The sequence below is a fragment of the Capra hircus genome, chromosome 12 (genome assembly GCF_001704415.2).
Source record: "Capra hircus breed San Clemente chromosome 12, ASM170441v1, whole genome shotgun sequence".
Classification (NCBI taxonomy): domain Eukaryota; kingdom Metazoa; phylum Chordata; class Mammalia; order Artiodactyla; family Bovidae; genus Capra; species Capra hircus.
Window position 1 is genome coordinate 14,281,697 of NC_030819.1, and position 18,481 is coordinate 14,300,177.

The 18,481-nt window shown below is 40.5% G+C and overlaps 1 protein-coding gene across 1 annotated transcript in view; it reads left to right on the forward strand.

The window, feature by feature from the left end:
* LOC108637289 (multidrug resistance-associated protein 4-like) overlaps positions 1-16,739 on the forward strand; it is a 104,534-nt gene extending 87,795 nt beyond the window's left edge. Inside the window, exons 21-23 of the mRNA XM_018056441.1 lie at positions 5,808-5,958; positions 9,022-9,141; positions 16,640-16,739. Coding sequence (XP_017911930.1) covers positions 5,808-5,958; positions 9,022-9,141; positions 16,640-16,665 — 297 coding nt within the window. The 3' untranslated portion in view covers positions 16,666-16,739. The remainder of the gene's footprint in view (positions 1-5,807; positions 5,959-9,021; positions 9,142-16,639) is intronic.

Below are 18,481 nucleotides of genomic sequence, written 5' to 3' on the forward strand. Positions count from 1 at the left end.
GGAGTAACAGGCAAGTTTGACCTTTAGAGTACAAAATGAAGTAGGGCAAAGGCTAACAAAGTTTTGTCAAGAGAAAACACTGGTCATAGCAAACACCCTCTTCCAGCAACACAAGGGATGATTCTACACATGGACATCACAAAATGTCCACGGACATCACAAAATAATCAATACTGAAATCAGATTGATTATGTCCTTTTCAGCCAAAGATGGAGACTCTATACAGTTAGCAAAAACAAGACCTGGAACTGACTCTGGCTCCGATCATCAGCTTCTTCTTGCAAAATTCAGGCTTAAACTAAAGAAAGTTGGGAAAACCAATAGGCCATTCATGTTTGACCAAAATCAAATCCCTCACGGTTATAAAATAGAGATGACAAATAGATTCAAGGGATTAGATCCGGTAGACAGAGTGCCTGAAAAACTACAGACAGAACACACTGCTCCTGTTGCTGCTCAGTCGCCAAGTTTGTTCGACTCATTGTGACCCCATGGACTATAGGCCTCCAGGCTCCTTTATCCATGGATTTCCCAGGCAAGAATATGGAGTGGGTTACTGATTCCTTCTCCAGAGGATATTCCCGATACAATGATAAAACCCACATCTCCAGCATTGGCAGGCAGATTCTTTACCACTGAGCTGCCAGGAAAGCCCAGCAAGCGCTTTTAGGATCTTTTAATGATCAGTCTGCTCTCTGAACTGAGTGGGCTGTTACTCCCTAATTAGCTTGGAATCTAGAAACCAATGGTCCCCTCATGGGATACAACAGATACAACTGCAAGAAACCCAACAGAATTAGAAAATGAAGACAGAAGGTAAAATATGTAACAGAGGAGTTTATTTAGATATTAATTTTTAGAATGTGAAGTTTATCTCTATATGTGATACAGTAACAGACAGAAATTAAAAGAAAAGACTTGGGGTCATAATGACTGAATTACTTACATCTGGGCAAATCGATAAGCCTCTTTGAGTATCAGTTTCCTGCTTTGTAAATGAAGAGGATAATCCCTCCTCATATTGATATAAGGATGAGATTATATAAAGCCTGTAAAATACTTGAGATTGGGACTCATGGCAAGTCTTATAAAATGTCATCTGCAATTGATATTGAGATCATGGGGTAGCCATCACTTCTTTGCTTGTTGGCTAGATTTAGAGAATTGTGGAACTTCTGTGTTATGAGAAAACTTGTCATGGCCTCTAGCAATAAAGCAATATCTTGCCTTTTCAATTTTTTTGTTTGGATAGGCTTTTAAACAAGACCATTAACATTTTCACAGGAAATATTTTATTTGCTGCTTTTTTATATATTTCATTTACAATTCATTTAGATGCTAGTGTGGCATCTAAACAGCTGCTCACAGTGTAGCATCCTTTCGGAGGAAGAAAGATGCTCATGGGACTTCCTTCCATAGGTGGTGTGACATGTCCTCTGCCTTAGTCATCGTGACATTCTAACCAGGCTGCTTGCTTCCACCAAGAATGCCAACCTGGAGTGAACACAGTTGAATTTCCTGAGATTCACAAGTTTACAAAACCTCGATTTCATTCTGACATTCTAACCAGGCTGCTTGCTTTGGCCAAGAATGCCAACTTGGAGTGGACACAGTTGAATTTCCTGAGATTCACAAGTTTACGAAACCTCGATTTTGTACTTCCATTGGTATTATATGCCAGTTCATGGTGCATGAAACAGAAAATGTCAAATTATTCTTCTCTTTAGACTATATTGAATAATCTGGTTTGGTTTTGTTGATTCAGCGGTCCATCACTTTTTCCCTTAGTCTCCCATAAATACTTAGAAGTGTCAAAACAGTAAGTCTTCAGTTAAAAAAAAAAAAGGATAACTTGAAAGAGAAAGAAGATATGGAATAAGAAAAGAAACATCTCTTTTAAAAAAATTTTTTTAAAGGAAAGAAACATCTCAAAAAATGTTACTTACTGCCATGTCTGTAAGTTTATCAATCTTTGGAAGGTCTAGAGTGGAGAGGATAATACAGAGAGGACAAAAATTGCAGTAGGCATGAAGTTTATTGGTCACATTATTTTAAAAGTGCATCTTCATGTTTCAATGCCAATATTGTAAAGTAATTAACCTCCAGTTAAAATGAATAAATTTATATATATTTTTTTAAAAAGTGCATCTTCAAATAAAATAGACCACTGATACAGTTTTCACTGTGACCAAAGAAAAGCCACAGTCACTTTGGTATATGTGACATCATCACCACATCTAGGAAAAGTAGCACCTTCTCTGATATGTCTCTAGGTAATACTAAGCTGTTCTCGTGGTTAGAATGAGTGGTTAGGGCTCAACTTCATGAGATTCTTAATATTTGGGGGGCTCATAAATCTGTGAATACCTCATCCCTCTTCCCCTGGCTGCTGGCATGCTGGCTGCCACCACACTGGAGGGTGGTGATGATGGAGTTAGAGTTTCTGTTTGTTATGCATGAACTGTCAAGCACTTTAGTTCATTACCTCATTCAATTCCTACCACCATCCTTTTATGTTGTTGGTATGTCCCAGATTTTACTAAGATTGAGAGTGGGTGTAGAGTCTTACCATCCCTGTTAATAATATTCAGAAAGGTTTGTCCTAAACCCTGTCTCAGCACAATACTGGGCTAGTGGAACTTCCTCTCCAGGTATAGGCTGTCATTCTCCACAAACAAGAATTTTTCTGAATTGTGAAAAATCACCATTTTCTTTCAAGTTGAATATTTCATCTAAGAATTTTAAATATTTTTTCATGTGGATTCATAGACTTTGGGTAGAATTTCCCAAATGGTGTGTGCTCCAAATGAGAAATATATAAAAATGATGATTCTCCTTATTTGGGGGCATCGGGACTTGAGTCACTTGCTTCTGGGTCATATGCTTCTTTCTATATACCCATCATTGTCTCTGTGCCTGTGAGACAGAGGTACAGAAGCACTGGCTATGGTGATGTGGTCCATCAGATGGGCCTGAAGTCCAACCAGATGGGGGGAATTGTGTGTAGCTTGAATTGAATTTTTTTTGAAATTCTTGAGAATATAGCAGAAAGAAATGAAGTTGGGTTCAAGGAAGGGATGTGTATTGCACACCAGAATCTTTTGTTTCCTTCTTCAAATGATTTTTGCTTAGATACTGTTTTCATCTGCCAACTTCTATAAAGGGTTTGAGATAGCTGGCATTAAAGCTTCACAGATGTGTATACATATAACTGTAAACCCATACACTGTTTATAAATATATAATATTCTATCCACAATGAGGGTAGCTATAGTATTACCTATAAGTAGGTACCTCTTCGAATTGCTTCAGAATTTAGGGGAATGAAGCCTGAAGGACGTGGCCTAGCTTTGGAGCTTCTGAGAGCTTTAATAATGAATGGGTCTTCACTGGGTACCTAAGGAAAATGCATTGGCTCAGTTCCTGTCAAGCCCTTCACTTTGATTTTACCTCTACTTCCCAGGTTATCTGCCAGGCTGGGTTTAGTCTTAAAAGGCCCTCACCTGGGGAGAGCCGGATTATTGAAACTGATGAATGTTGTCCATCAAATGATGCGAGTCTGCTGAAAACTGTAATTTGCATTTTTTATTGATGTTTTAGCAGGTTTTTGTTTTTGTTTTTGACAACCAACAGTGGCAAATCAAGTGACTTAAGACCAGACATAGAAGGAGCTGGCAGGACCCCTCCCCATGAGCGTGAATGTTGTAGCAGATAGAATGCATATTTAATGAAGGGGCTGTAAGCAGTTGTTCATCTATAGGTCTAATAGGAGAGTGGTCAGTCAGGCCTATCTTTCTCCACTTATGACTGGAATGTATTCCTTCAGAATCCCGTCCTCTTCACTCTTTGTTTTATTTTGATACCACGGCAGGTGTGGGAGAAACAGGAAAAGCACATGGGTCTCCATCCAGATAATAGGGTTTGGTTCCCAAGGGCTCCTGGACACAGTCACAGTTCTGGACATTTCTTCCTCCTTCCAGGCTCCTCCTTCCTGCCACTGTGGCCCTAGGGTTCCCTGAGTACAAAGTGCTCCTGTCTTTCTCCTTGACCTGCAGTCCTTCCTGGAAAAAAGTCAGGACAGCCACTTACCCTCCCATCTTTATGTCATATCTGTAAATGAAAATGAAGTTTTTACTTTTCTCATTCACAAGATAGGTGTGAAGATCCTCCGAGAAAACTCAATCTGGAAGAGCTGTGAATTGATACATGCCTCTATGATACAAACATTATCATGCTAACCCATCCCTCAGAGATGCGCCTGGGCCAGCAGCCCTGGGTGACATGATGGGGAGGCCCTGGCTAGCGAGTATGGGGTGCAGGTGATGGTGCTGAGAAGACACAGAGCAGCCAGTGTTAACTCAGAAGTCATCTCAACCTCATCCCAGCTCCCTTTTGGTCAAAAGTACCATCAATTCTAGTTACTGCCTGCAAGTTATTCTTGCCAATCTTTCTATTTGTTAAATGAAAGTGAAAGTCGCTCAGTTGTGTCCAACTCTTTGCGAATTCTCCAGGCGAGAATACTGGAGTGTTCCCTTCTCCAGGGTCTATTTGTTAAACCAGCCTGTAAAATTCATCCTAAGTCCCCTAGAATTGTCTAAAAATGTTCCTGAATTCTTCACTGTTTCCCCAGCACTCTGCCTTGTGCAGATCACCATGAATTTGCATCCACCTGAGAGCCTAAACTTTGGAGGCCTTGGACCAGACTGAATCTGCACATCCCCACCACCCCACCCCACTGTCATAGCAAGCAGACACTAAGTGTTTATTGCATTCTTAAAAGTAAGGGTATTATACTTCTCCTGATAAAGATGGATGCTTAAATCAGCACCAGTCAATGATTTTGTTTTCTATTTTACTGTCTGTCTTTTTTTGACCGAGATCATTTCCCAAGATAAAATCATCTCACAGGATAATGTGATGATTAAGAGAATGTTCATGGAACTCTTAGCGTAGTGTCTTACATATGGTAAATACCTGGTAAATGGGATCTGCTGTTTTTATAATCATTAGCCTTTGGAATAGGCATTTTAAATACTTAGTATAAAGATAGAAAGATGGCTGTATGTTAGGGGCAAGCTTAACTATGTCATAAAGGCTCATGACATGAGCTTTCCAGCTTCGTGACTTAGGTTTTTCAGTCTCCATCAAGTTGCTTTTCCTCTCCCTGTACCTTACTCTCTCCATCTGTAAAATGAGATAATACTCTTACTAGATTAAGCTATTGTAATGGTTAATGAGTTAATCCATGTGAAGGTTTGAAGGTCTAGTCATGTATATAGTCAACACTCAGTAAATATTAACTGTGGATAGAAAATCTAGAAAGAGGAATTGCTACTTCCAAAGGTCAACATTTAAATTTTGTTCTACTTTTCTGAACACTGAATTTGTAACTAACCACCTCTTTATCCCTCCATGCATAGCTGAGGTGTCTGGATTCCTCACCTGTAATGCCTCCTTGCTCATCTGTCTACTAACACCTGCAGACTCCTGATAGTTTGGGATTCAGCTCCTACTCTCTGAGCCTCAAATGTTCTCTCTGTTAAAAGTAGTAATGCCTGCCTCATGGGGCTACTGAGTATATCACAAGAGCTGATACCTAGAAAGTTCTTATCAGAGTGTTTGGCATATGCGTTAAATATCATGAGGACCACCTCTAATTTTATTTCTTTGGAAGGGAAAGCATTCCCTGCTCTTCCAACAAGTCTTTTTGAGGAAAGGGGTTTAATCCCAACAGAACAAACCATTACAGTTTATCTTTGGCAAGTACCCTTCCTAAGGAGGCCTCTGCATCTATTTTTGCTATTTCAGACATTTCTTCTCGTGGTTGGTGTGCTGGGCGTGATGGTGGCTGCGATTCCTTGGATTGCTATACCTGTGATTACCCTTGGCATCATTTTCTTTGTCCTCCGGTGGTATTTCTTAAGGACTTCACGAGATGTGAAACGCCTGGAATGTACAAGTGAGTACCGGGGCTCTCAGATTGGGATGACAGTGCAGGCTGGCTTCCATTTATGCCATAATTAACCAGACCCCTGAAATCCTGAAGACTCTGTTTTCTGGAATTTCTCACCAAGTCAACATTAGGGAATTGAATGTTATGGCCACTGTGAGTCAGTGTGTTCCTTAAGGCAAATAGAGCAGGTGGTAGGTCAGCTGTGACTTTGCATTTTAGCACAAGGAGGATGGATGTGAGCACAATGAAGACATGGACCATTTCTGTCTTGTTCATGACATATTTCACACAGAGTATCTATTTTATAAATACTTTTCTTAAAAATATTTTGTCCTGTTGGAACTAATGTAGAAGGAAAATAGGCATTGTTTCTCCTCCTGAAGTTACCAGAAATGACAATGGAAAGAAAAGATTAGGAAAAGGAAAGAAGACTTTAGGAAATATGTCAGAAGTGATATTTTTGAAAAATACATTTTTTTCACATGTTTAAGTAAGTTGCAGTTGTTAAGTGTTTTGAAAAGATACATGTTAGTCTCTCAGTTGTGTCTGACTCTTTGTGACCCCATGGGCTGTAGCCCACCAGGCTCCTCTGTCCATGGAATTCTCTAGGGAAAAATACTGGAGTGGGTAGCCGTTCCCTTCTCCAGAGGATCTTCCCAGACCCAGGGACTGAAGCCAGGTCTCCTGCATGGCGAGTGGATTCTTGACTGTCTGATCCACCAGGGAAGCCCTGCTGAAAAGATAAGCCCTGTTATTTGCAGGTTTGCTCTCTGTCATTACTAGTATTTGGGGTGACACCACACTGTTTGTGACCCCCCTTTCTCAAAGCCATTCATATAAGTGATGCTGGAAAGAATCCCTTAGGAGGACACGAGAGAGGGATCTGTCAGTCCTGTGAACTGTAGGGTTACACGTGTCTGTGACTGTGGACTGACACCATGACTGTGACATAGTTGCTTCAGGACAGCGAGCTCGGTGGCAACCTTGGGCAACACAGCACCAGAGCCTTAACAGCCCCTCTCCCCCTGCACTAGCTCATTTCTTTGCAGACCCTCCAGTTCACTCATCCTCGCATCCTGCTCAACCCTAAACGGGATTTGAGAGAAACAGGATGGCTTTTCATGGGTCCAGATTGCCCCAGCCTGTAACTCTTAGGCATGAGGTGAGGTAGGCGATGGGTGTTTGGTTCCCTGGTGTTCAAGGCTGAGATGACACCTGGTTTCTAAAGTCGATCCTGCCCTCCATCCCCACTGGAGGGAATCAGCTGCACTTTGATCTCCTGACAGGGAAGCAGTTGAGGGAGACCACGCTGGAGAGTTCACTCAAGGACTCCCCCTGGGGGACAGCCACGTCTGCTTCCTCCTCAGAAGCCTTGTCTGTGATGAATAGTGTTGATGTCACAACATTTGCTCTGAAACAAGAGCCTGGTTCTAGTGAGTTTTCTGTGTTCTCTGGAGCTGGACTCTTGGCATCCTCCTGACAGGGTGATGAGCCCTGAAATACCCCTGCATCATCCCTGTGAGCACCCTGCTTCCAGACTGAGTTCTGGGGGTGGGTTGGGACACCTGCTGGGCTGCAGAAAAGGCCTGAACAGAGTCCCTAGGCCTTTATTATTTGGAGCATGAGCTCCATCTGAGTTTCTGTTGCTCTTATAAGCAAAACGTTATAGGAAGCTAAAAAGTTAATCAATAAAGAGAGAGAGAGCGGTATGGATGCAGGAATGAGAACACAGGTACTAAACTGGATGAACAAAGGCACCACCGAGTCTCTTTCAGCTGTTTGCATGAACAGGGGACAAAGGGAAAGTGTTAGATCATGTCGTGGTTCAGAGATCCAGCAGGCAGTTATGAAAGCATCCATCAGGTTCCCAGGGCAGAAGTCAAGACTGTTCAAAGGCTCCATCTGCCGGGTCCTGAGGGCACAAGGGCGGTGCAGTGCCGGGTCCTCCGTGACCCGCACAGAGGCTCCTGGCGCAGGTGCAGGGGGAGGCCCAGGAAGAGGGACGTGGAGGACTGTCTGCTCCCCTTACTCCTCTCACCCCATCCTGTGTCTAGCTCTGGTCCAGGTTGGGCGATGTACTAACTCTATCCCAGCCTTTAGGTTACTCATCTAAGGTGGAGACAGCATGCAGGTAGCTCATTAAAATTCAGTGTGGAGAGGACTCTAATGAGGAATTAACTTTTAGAATGTTATGAATTCAAAAATTAGTTAACAATGAAAAAGAAAAAAATATCACCATTTGAAGCAACATGGGTGGATTTAGAGAATAATATTTTTTTTTAAGTCAGAGAAAGACAAATATGGTATCACTTATATATGGAATCTAAAAATAATACAAATGAATCTGTACACAAAATAGAAATAGACTCAGAGACATATAAAACAAACTTACCAAAGGGGATTGGGAAGGAGGGGGGAACAAAGTAGAAATATGGGATTAATAGACACACTACTATTTGTCAAATAGGTATGCAACAAGGATTTACTGTGAAGTACAGGAAATTTTATTCAGCATCTCGTAATAATCTGTGATAGAATACAGTCAGAAAAAATAACTGAATGACTATACTATATACCTGAAACTAACACATTATTGTAAATCAACTATACTTCAATAAATTTTTTAAAAGTTTCTACCCGAAGAGATGCCAGAAGAATTTGGAGGGAGGTGTGTTTGAGAGGACCTTGATGAAAGAACCAGTAAAGAATTTCTTTATATAAATCTAGCTGTGAATGAAATGGCAACCCGCTCCAGTGTTCTTGCCTGGAGAACCCCAGGGACGGGGGAGCCTGGTGGGCTGCCGTCTATGGGGTCACACTGAGTCGGACACGACTGAAGTGTCTTAGAAGCAGCAGCAGCAGCTGTGAATGAATTTGGTCAAACGTAGTTTCAAAGAGAATCTCTCATTCCCAGGTCATTAAAGTGAAGCTTGGTGTGAGCAGGAGTTTAGGGTCACATGGAGGAGTCCCTTTGGCAGGACGTGTGACCACAGAGCCCGGGAGGCAGTGGTTTCCTCCCATCCAGCCTCCCTGACTTTCTCTGTCATGTGTCTGTCTCTGCTTCCCCAGCTCAGAGCCCAGTGTTTTCCCACTTAGCATCTTCTCTCTGGGGACTCAGGACCATCCGGGCATACAAAGCTGAACAGAGGCTTCAGGAGCTGTTTGATGCATATCAGGATTTGCACTCAGGTCTGTAAGTTTCTAGAAATAATTTCAGATGGGATGTGCTGCCTTCTGAGGCCTGACCTCCCTCTCAGGTGGCCTAGTAGGCCAGCACCTCTCTCTGTGTCACCCCCATGTCCCCCTCTGCACACCTGCCTCCCCTACCCCTTCCTGTCAGCATCCCCTCTGTGCTCCCCTCTTCCCCATGACCCCCTGCTTTGCTCCCCTGACTGGCTTGCATTGTCCTTCCATTACTGTTCCCTGTGGACTTCTGTCTCTTTAGGGCAGGACTCAGTAAAATTTTGTTTTTTGCAAAGATCCAGATGGAAAATATTGTAGGCTTTGTGCGCTATACTGTGTCTGCTGCAACTACTCATCTTGGCTGTTGTAGCACAAAGACAGGCAAAGATAATACATCAGCAAATGGCTGTTTTCCAATAAAATTTTCTTTTCAGAACCAAGTGGCCACTATTCTTGTCCCCCAGTCTGTAGTTTGTCAACTTTTTCAGAGCATGGAGGGTAGCAGATGTGATTGATGAAACTAATTTCCTGACTTGCCACCCACTTGATTATACTTTGTCTCGGTGAAGTTGTTTTTCCTATGTGGAAAAGTCAGATCCTGTTAGCTGATGGTAATGTAGATACTAGCTCCTAAGAATAAATACTTCAGGGCCCTGTGGTGAGTGCAGAAGGTGCTGGAAACAGTGTGAGCTGTGCTCTCTGCTGTCACAGAGCTGGGAACACTCAACCTCTGAGAGGATGATCTTCACGCTGCAGAACTGCAGAAAATGCACCAATGAGGCGATTTTCCATCTTCTTTCTTGTGATCGTATTTCTGTTGATAACCTGTGGGTTGACATTTTCTTTTATTATTATTATTATTTATATAAATTTATTTTAGTTGGAGGCTAATTACAATATTGACATTTTCAATGCTTGCTTCCTGGACTGATTCCTGTGTGTCCCATACCTTGTCTTGGGTTAGAACCTAGTTTTCTGGAATCTTCAGGTTCCTTGAGTGTGTGACTTTGCTGTCCTACCTTGTATAAAGCTTCTGTACCTCAACTGAGGAAGTGCTCTCCCTCATTAGAAGCAGCTAACATGGTTTTTATGTTTATGTATTATGCTTACTATGGTTCACAAATCCAGAGGCTTGGTTTCTGCTTTTGACAACATCCCAATCGCTTGCTGTTTATCTGGATGTCATCTGTGCCATCTTTGTCACTGTTGTAGCCTTTGGGGCCCTGATTCTGGTAGAAAGTAAGTACAGATGTGAATATTTGTGGTATGTCTACAGTTTATAGCTTTGTAATTATTAAACTCTTGCCATCTTGTCTAATATATACTGCTTGGTTCTAATGAATTAAAGTGTTTGCAGCATGTGACTGCACCGTGTGATCCTTGTGAACTCATTTGTGTCGTGATGAGCACTTTCATCTTTTTTTCCCATTTACTTATTTATTTACAGTAGGTTTTTGTTGAGACCTCTTTAAAAAATTTTTGATTGGCGTATGGTTGATTAATGATGTTGTGTTAGCTTCAGGTGTACAGCCAAGTGAATCTGTTATATGTATATCCACTTTTTTAAAGATTCTTTTTCCATACCGCATGGACATTGGGGTGCATGTATCATTTTTTTAGTAATTTGCATTTTAATTAATATTTCAAATAAATTATCCTTTAGAAAAGAATTTCTGTTTTGGACTTTCAGAATCTTTAAGAGCAAAGACCAGATATGAAAGTGCTTCCAGCAGACCTGTGATGTCTTGGGCCCCTGCTTTGGCTGGCTCGAACCATTCTTTTAAGTTTTATTGGTTTACACAGTTGTCTTAGTTTATGGTGTATAGCAAAATGAATCTGAAATACATATACATATATACACTCCTTTTTTGATTCTTTTCCTATATAGGCCATTACAGAGTTCCCTGTACTTTACATTTATTTATTAATTATCTATTTTAATATTTTATATATAGTAGTATGTATGTGTCAATCCAAGTCTTTCAGTTTATCCCTCCCTTCCCTTATCCCCTGGTAAGCACAAGTTTATTTTCTACATCTGTGACGCTACTTCTGTTTTGCAGATAAGTTCATTTGTTGCCTTTTGTTAGAATTCTTGTATAAGCAATATCATATTCTGTGTTTCTCTGTCTGACATACTTCACTTAGTATGAAAATCTCTATAGCTATCCATGTTGCTGCAAATGGCATTCTCTGCCCTTTGTTATGGCTGGATGATATTCCATTGTATATATGATACCACACATCTTCCTTACCCATTGCTTGGTTGATGGACATTTAGGTCGCTTCCATGTCCTGGCTATTGTGAATAGTGCTGCAGGGAACATTAGGGTGCACATATCTTTTAGAATTATGGTTTTCTCTGATATATGCCCGGGAATGGGCTTGCTGGATCACGTGGTAGCTCTGGTTTTAGTTTTTAAAGGAACTTCCATATCATTCTCCATAGTGACTGTACCAGTTTACATTCCCAGCAACAGGGTAGGAGCATTTCTTCACATCCTCTCCAGCATTTATTGTTTGTAGATTGTTTGATGATGGTCATACTGGCTAGTGTGAGGTGAGACCTCACGATAGTTTTGATTTGCGTTTCTTTAATAATTAGAGATGTTGACCATCTTTTCATGTGCTTTTTGGCCATCTGTATGTCTTCACTGGAGAGTGTCTGTTTTAATCTTCTGACAATATTTTGATCTGGGATTTTTTTTCATATTGAACTTCATGAACTGTTTGTGTGTTTCAGAGAGTAATCCCTTGTCAGTCACTTTTTTTGCACATATTTTTCCCCATTCTGAAGGTGGTTTTTTCAGTATTGTTTATGGTGTTCTTTGCTGTACAAAATCTTTTAAGCTTATATGGTCCCATTAGTTTGTCTTTTATTTTCATTACTCTAGGAGGTTGATCAAAAAAGATCTTGCTGAAATTTATGTCAGAGAGAATTCTGAGTTATATATAAGAATATATATATATATATATATATCTAAGAGTTCTATATTATCTGGTGTTACATATATGTCTATAATCCATTTTGAGTTTATTTTTGTGTATGATGTTAGGGAGTATTTTAATTTTATTCTTTTCCACATAGCTGGCCAATTTTCCCAGCACCAACTTATTGAAGAGACTAGTCTTTTCTCCATTGTGTATCCTTGCTTCCTTTTTCATAGGTGACCTTAGGTGCACGGGTTTATCTCTGGACTTTCCATCCTGTTCCATTGATTTGTATTTCTTTTTTTGGTGCCAGTAGCATATTGTTTCAGTTGCTGTAGCTTTGCAGTATAGTCTGAAGACAAGGAGCCTGATTCTACCCAGCTTCAAATTTCTACTCTGTTTCTCTCAAGATTGCTTTGGCTTTTCATAGTATTTTGTGTTTCCATACAAAATATAAAAGCTTTTGTTTTAATTCTGTGAAAAATGCCATTGGTAGTTTGATAGGGATTGCACTGAATCTGTCGATTACTTTGGGTGGTTTGTTTGTTTGTTTGTTTGTTTATTGTAGGTCTTTGTTGAGAACTTTTATCTTTTTATCTTCTTTAAATTGGTTGAGGTCCATGCAACTATACTAAGCTGACCTTCTGAATATTCCAGGTAGTGTCCTATACATGGATGGAGAGAGCCAAATTTACTATTAAGCTTTTTGTACAGCTTAGGGTTTAGGTCTAACTTTAGGGCTACTTGGATCTCTTGGTTGTAGGTGCCTGGGGTACTGGGCAGAGAAAGATTCTCTGTACCAAAGAACAGTGTTCTCACTGCTGTGTGGATACCAGATGAACAGCTATTGGGGTGCATGGCATGAATTCAGCATTCCTAACTATTCCATAGTAATAACCCTGAATCACAGTCTTTGATAATGGAACAACGAGAGTAATACTTTAGATTGAAAAGCACTGGCTCTTAGAACCCATTGCCTTGTTTTTGTGGTTGCAACTGCAACTACATTGGATGTAGAAAGTGAAATTATACACTGAAAATTGAAGCCGTAAGAACAAAAATCTGAATAATGACATGTGAAAGTGAAAGTCACTCAGTCGTGTCTGACTCTTTGTGACCCCAAGAACAGTTGCCTGCCAGGCTTATCTGTCAATGGAGTTCTCCAGGCAAGAATACTGGATTGGGTTGCCATTTGCTTCTCCAGGGGATCTTACTGACCCAGGGATTGCACCTGGGATCTCCTGCATTGCCAGGCAGATTCTTTACAAACTGAACCACCAGAAATGACCTGAAATAATGACATGACCCTCACCTATATAATACCATAAAGTGTATCTCAATTCAGTTGGAACTAATAGGATAAATGACAGAAATCATAAGGAACTACGAGAATCAGAAGAGGGTAGGAAGAGCTGGCAATAATACACAGAAGAACTGTACAGAGAAGATCTTAATGATCTAGATGACCATGATGGTGTGGACACTCACCTAGAGCCAGACTTCCTAGAGTGTGAAGTCAAGTGGGCCTTTGGAAGCATTACTATGAACAAAGCTAGTGGAGGTGATGGAATTCTAGCTGAGTTATTTCAAATCCTATAAGGTGATGCTGTTTAAGTGCTGCATTCAATATATCAGCAAATTTGGAAAACTCAGCAGTGGCCACAGGACTGGGAAAAGGTCAGTTTTCATTCCAATCTCCCGGATGGGCAATGGCAAAGAATGTTCAGGCTACCATAAAATTGCACTTATTTCTCATGCTAGTACGTTTATGCTCAAAATCATTCAAGCAAGGCTTCAACATTACATGAACTGGAAACTTAGAGATGTACAGGCTAGGTTTATAAAAAGCAGAGGAACGAGAGAACAAACTACCAACATTTGATGGATCATACAGAAAGCAAGAGAATTCCAGGAAAACATCTGCTTCATTGACTACACAAAAGCCTTTGATTGTGTGGATCAGTACAAACTGTTGAAAATTCTGAAAGAGATAGGAATGGCAGACCATTAGACCTGTCTCCTGAGAAACCTATATTTGGATGAAGAGCAACAGTTAGTACCAGACATGGAACAATGGACCGGTTCAAAATTGGAAAGAAGTATGACAAAGCTGTATATTGTTACCCTACTTATTTAACTTATATGCAGAATACATTATGTGTAATACCAGGCTGGATGACTCACAAGCTGGAATCACAATTGCCAGGAAGAATATCAATAACCCTAAATATACAGATGGTACCATTCTAATGGCAGAAAGTGAAGAGATTGAGAGTCTATAGTAATAAAATATCCCACTAATAGAAAGAAGAATTGATGCTTTTTAATTGTGGTGCTGGAGGAGACTCTTCAGAATCCTTTGGACTGCAAAGAGATCAAACCAGTCAATCCTAAAGGAAATCAGCCCTGAGTATTCATTGGAAGGACTGATGCTTAAGTTGAAGCTCCAATACTTTGGCCACCTGACACGAAGAGCCAACTCATTAGAAACCCTGATGCTGGGCAAGATTGAAGGCAGGAGGAGAAGGGGATGACAGAGGATGAGATGGTTGGATGGCATCACCGACTCGATGGACATGAGTTTGAGCAAGCCCCAGGAGGTAGTAAAAGACGGGGAAGCCTGGTGTGCTGCAGTCTGTGGCATCACAAAGAGTCAGACACAACTTAGTGACTGAACAACAACAACAACATTGTTAATGCTTTCTAAATTCATAATATTTTAAAAATTTACTTCTTCGTTTGGCTCCACTGGGTCTTAGTTGGCACACGCGGGGTCTTCAGTCTCAGTTGTGACAGGCAGGACTTTGGTTGCAGCATGTAAGCCCTCAGTTGTGGAATGCGGAATCTAGTTCCCTGACCAGGGATCAAACCCAAGCCCCGCCTGATTGGGTGTTTGGATTCTTAGTTACTGGACCACCAGGGAAGTCCCTCATGGTGTTTTTTTTTTTTTTTTAACTGTATTATTATCTCAATCAACAGAAGTGATATTATGAGTAATACTATCATTACATGCAAATGATTTAAATGCTATAAAGGAGTCTTTTCAGTACTATATATAAGATAGAAAACTAAAAATGACCTTATGTATTGCAAAGGGAACTCTAGTTGATACTCTGTAATGACATATATGGGAAAAATAACTTTAAAAGAGTGGATGATATATATATATATATATATGTATATATATGTGTGTGTGTATATATATAAAGTATATATATATATATGGCTAATTCACATTACTGTACACCTGAAACTAACACAACTTTGTAAATCAACTATACTCCTTTAAAACTCATAAAAATAAAGGAGTCTTCTTCATAAAGTGACAGAAGGAGCTGCATGAGAGATCGAGAAGGAGACTGACTTTATTCCTCTTCTTCCTCATTTAGCTTTGAATCTCGGGCAGGTTGGCCTGGTGCTGTCTCTTACACTCACACTCACGAGGATGTTCCAGTGGTGTGTCAGGCAAAGTGCCAAAGTGGATAACATGGTGATGCCTATCTTTCCATTCTTAGCATTTTCAAGTCTCCTTGCTGTTAAATGGCATTAAAGCAATTGTTATGTAAAATAGTAAAACTATTATTTCACATCGTAGTTAACAAAGTTTTTTTTTAACATTCTTCTTCGTCTGCTTAAAGTTAATGTAAAATAAAATATATACAGTCTTTTCTCAGTCTTATGTGTGCCATGTCAGAAGGTTTTATATTCGTCACAAGCTGTCCTCAAATACAATAAATGTCTCTGTAGGAGAAAGGTTCTGAAATCCTAGAGAGAAGCTAATTTCTTAGAAGCTTGGTTATCTTTGTTTCTTAATAGGTGATTCCTCATATTTTGTAAAATAAAGAATTCAGTTTTTTGAGGTTTCTTTAATTAATATGTTCCTATCTTCTGCCCTTCCCCTATTTTATCATTATTTTTGTGTGTGTTGAACACCTGAAATTTCTGGTGGCCCTTCTTTCTGGTAGGATAAGCTGCCTCTCAGAAAGTGCTCTCAAAGGTGTGGAGTCATGGTTGTTTAGGAGGCCTTGGTCAATATGTAAATTATGCACTTTTGAATATTTGCAGCTTCTCCTAAAGGGAGAAAAACAATAAAAATGAAATCTTTCCACTTCTCACTTCTAATAGAATAGAAAATGACTAATAATTAAATGGAGGTTTGATGACCATCCAGTTCTGTTATCTGTAATACATGACCCTTCTGTAGCCACACATTACTGACTGGTGTCCATAAATATTCTTTTCTTTGACAAAATGCTCTTGTTTTTCATTCAGGTGTGAAAAGTGGATCAATAAAATCTTAGCATTCATTTCTCTAATTCTTTTAGTGTTAATATAAAGTTGGAGGAAGTGGCTGTAAGTAAAACTATTGAAGATGACAAACAAATTTGCAGTTCATCCAAGGCCTCATCAAACTCTCGTTTCTGTCCTTTGTGGATGCTAAGACCTGGGATATTCTGAACCATATAAAATCAGATATAAAGATAAAAAAAGCAAAATGTCTCATTTACAGTCTCTGAACATCCGTAAACAATACTCTCTGATACTAACTCATGTGATGTCATATGTGTTTCAGATGATTTCAGTAGAAAGGGGGATTAAATATACAGACCTTGAGAAAGAAGGACCCTGGGAACTTGAGAATCGTCCACTGCCATCCTGGCCCCATGGAGGAGAGATTGAGTTTTATCAAATTAAATTCAGGTACAGCTTGGATGGGCCTCTGGTATTGAAGAACCTGGACCCAACCATTGACCCAAGAGCAAAGGTTAGTTTAAGCCATTTGCCTCTGTAAATCCAGCTAAAGTTTTAGCACATCTGCTCTTGGCTTCCTTGTCAGTGTGTTGGTGGTGGGGGGAGGGCTCTTTGTATCTCATGGATGCAGATTTAATCAGTGATATGTAGGTGAATCTTTCTTGGAAACTGACCATGGAATGGGGATGCAAGCATTTTTTATCCCCTGTATTGTGAGCTCTCTCATGGTGGTTGGTGGGCCCTGGGCTCCTGGGCTCAATTTTAACCTGACCCAGGACACTGTATGTGACATCTGATTATTCATACAAAGTCTGGGAAGTCAGTCCTAGCTCCCTGTCCCCAATTCTCTAATATCTCCTTTATCTCCTTTCCATCTTTTCTTCTTTGTATTTCTGAAATCTTCTCTTCCTCCCATGGTGCCTTCCGTTTGCAACCTGCTCCTGTCTCTCTTGGTCTTTTCTGTAGACTTGTCCTCCTACACATCCACACTGAGCTTCCATCCCTCTGCCCTCCCCCCAGAGACTACATTCTTTAGCACAGATCTGATCCTTACTGGGCTGGGAGAGCTGCTACAGGAACCAGAGCGCAGCCCCAAGTCCACTCCAGCAGGGGTTATGGGGTGAGCTCATTGTTACTATAGTGGAGCCCAGAATCATGACTCAGTCAGGTGCGAGGAACCAGGGCCTGTGATGGAGGTAGGACTTAGAGATTTGCTCAACGTCAAAAGCAAATTGAACAGAGCAGGGAAGATCCACATGGGAGATGGCAGAGAGACTTGTGAACTGAACCAGCCAGTGTCCATGGCTACCGTGATGTTCCTTTATATTCAACTTGAGGCCCTTGGCCTGGAACAGGGCAGAGTATTGAAGAAGAGAATAAACCAGAGCAGACAAGTTGGTAGGAAGCTCTTCCTCACCTCCCTCTGCTGCCAGAATGTCTCCTGACTAACACACACCACTCAGGTTGTGTGTTGGTTCTCCCAAAGCACTACATCCTTCCAACTTCTAGTCTGCCCTCTGCCTCAGAGACCTTCCCCTTTGTGATCTGGATGGTGAAAGTCTCCTCATTTTCTGAGGCGACTCTAATGCATCTTCAAGACCCTCAATTCTTCCTTAGCGTCTTATATACTCTTTGAAGGTAGCATTCACAGTACAACTATGTTTAAAGCAGCCAGAAGTTGGAAGGAACTAATCCTTACAATGAAATATCCAACGTTTAAAAGGAGGAAAATGCTGACCTATGGCTAAACCTTGACAACATCTTGCTAAATGTCAGACACGAAAGGAACAAATACTCTGATTCTGCTTATGTGAGGTGGTGAAATTCTATGAATTTGACACAGAGTGGTCAAATTCAGGAAGACAGGAAGTAGGATGGTGGTCTCCAGGGACTTGGGGAGTAGCAATGGGGAGTTGTTTGTTTAATGGTTATAGAATTTCAGTTTTATGAGGCAAAAAAAAAAAAAATCTTGAGCTTGGTTGCACACCATGTGAATGTACTAAACATTAAACCATCCACTTAGAAATGGTTAAGTAGTTAAATTTTATGTTATGTGAACTTTATCATAATTAAAATGTAAGATAGCATCTGTGTCGTGCTTTGTAATTTGAGGTCTGTATCTTACGGTACCTTGAGGCTTTTTACAATCAAGGAGCATCTTATT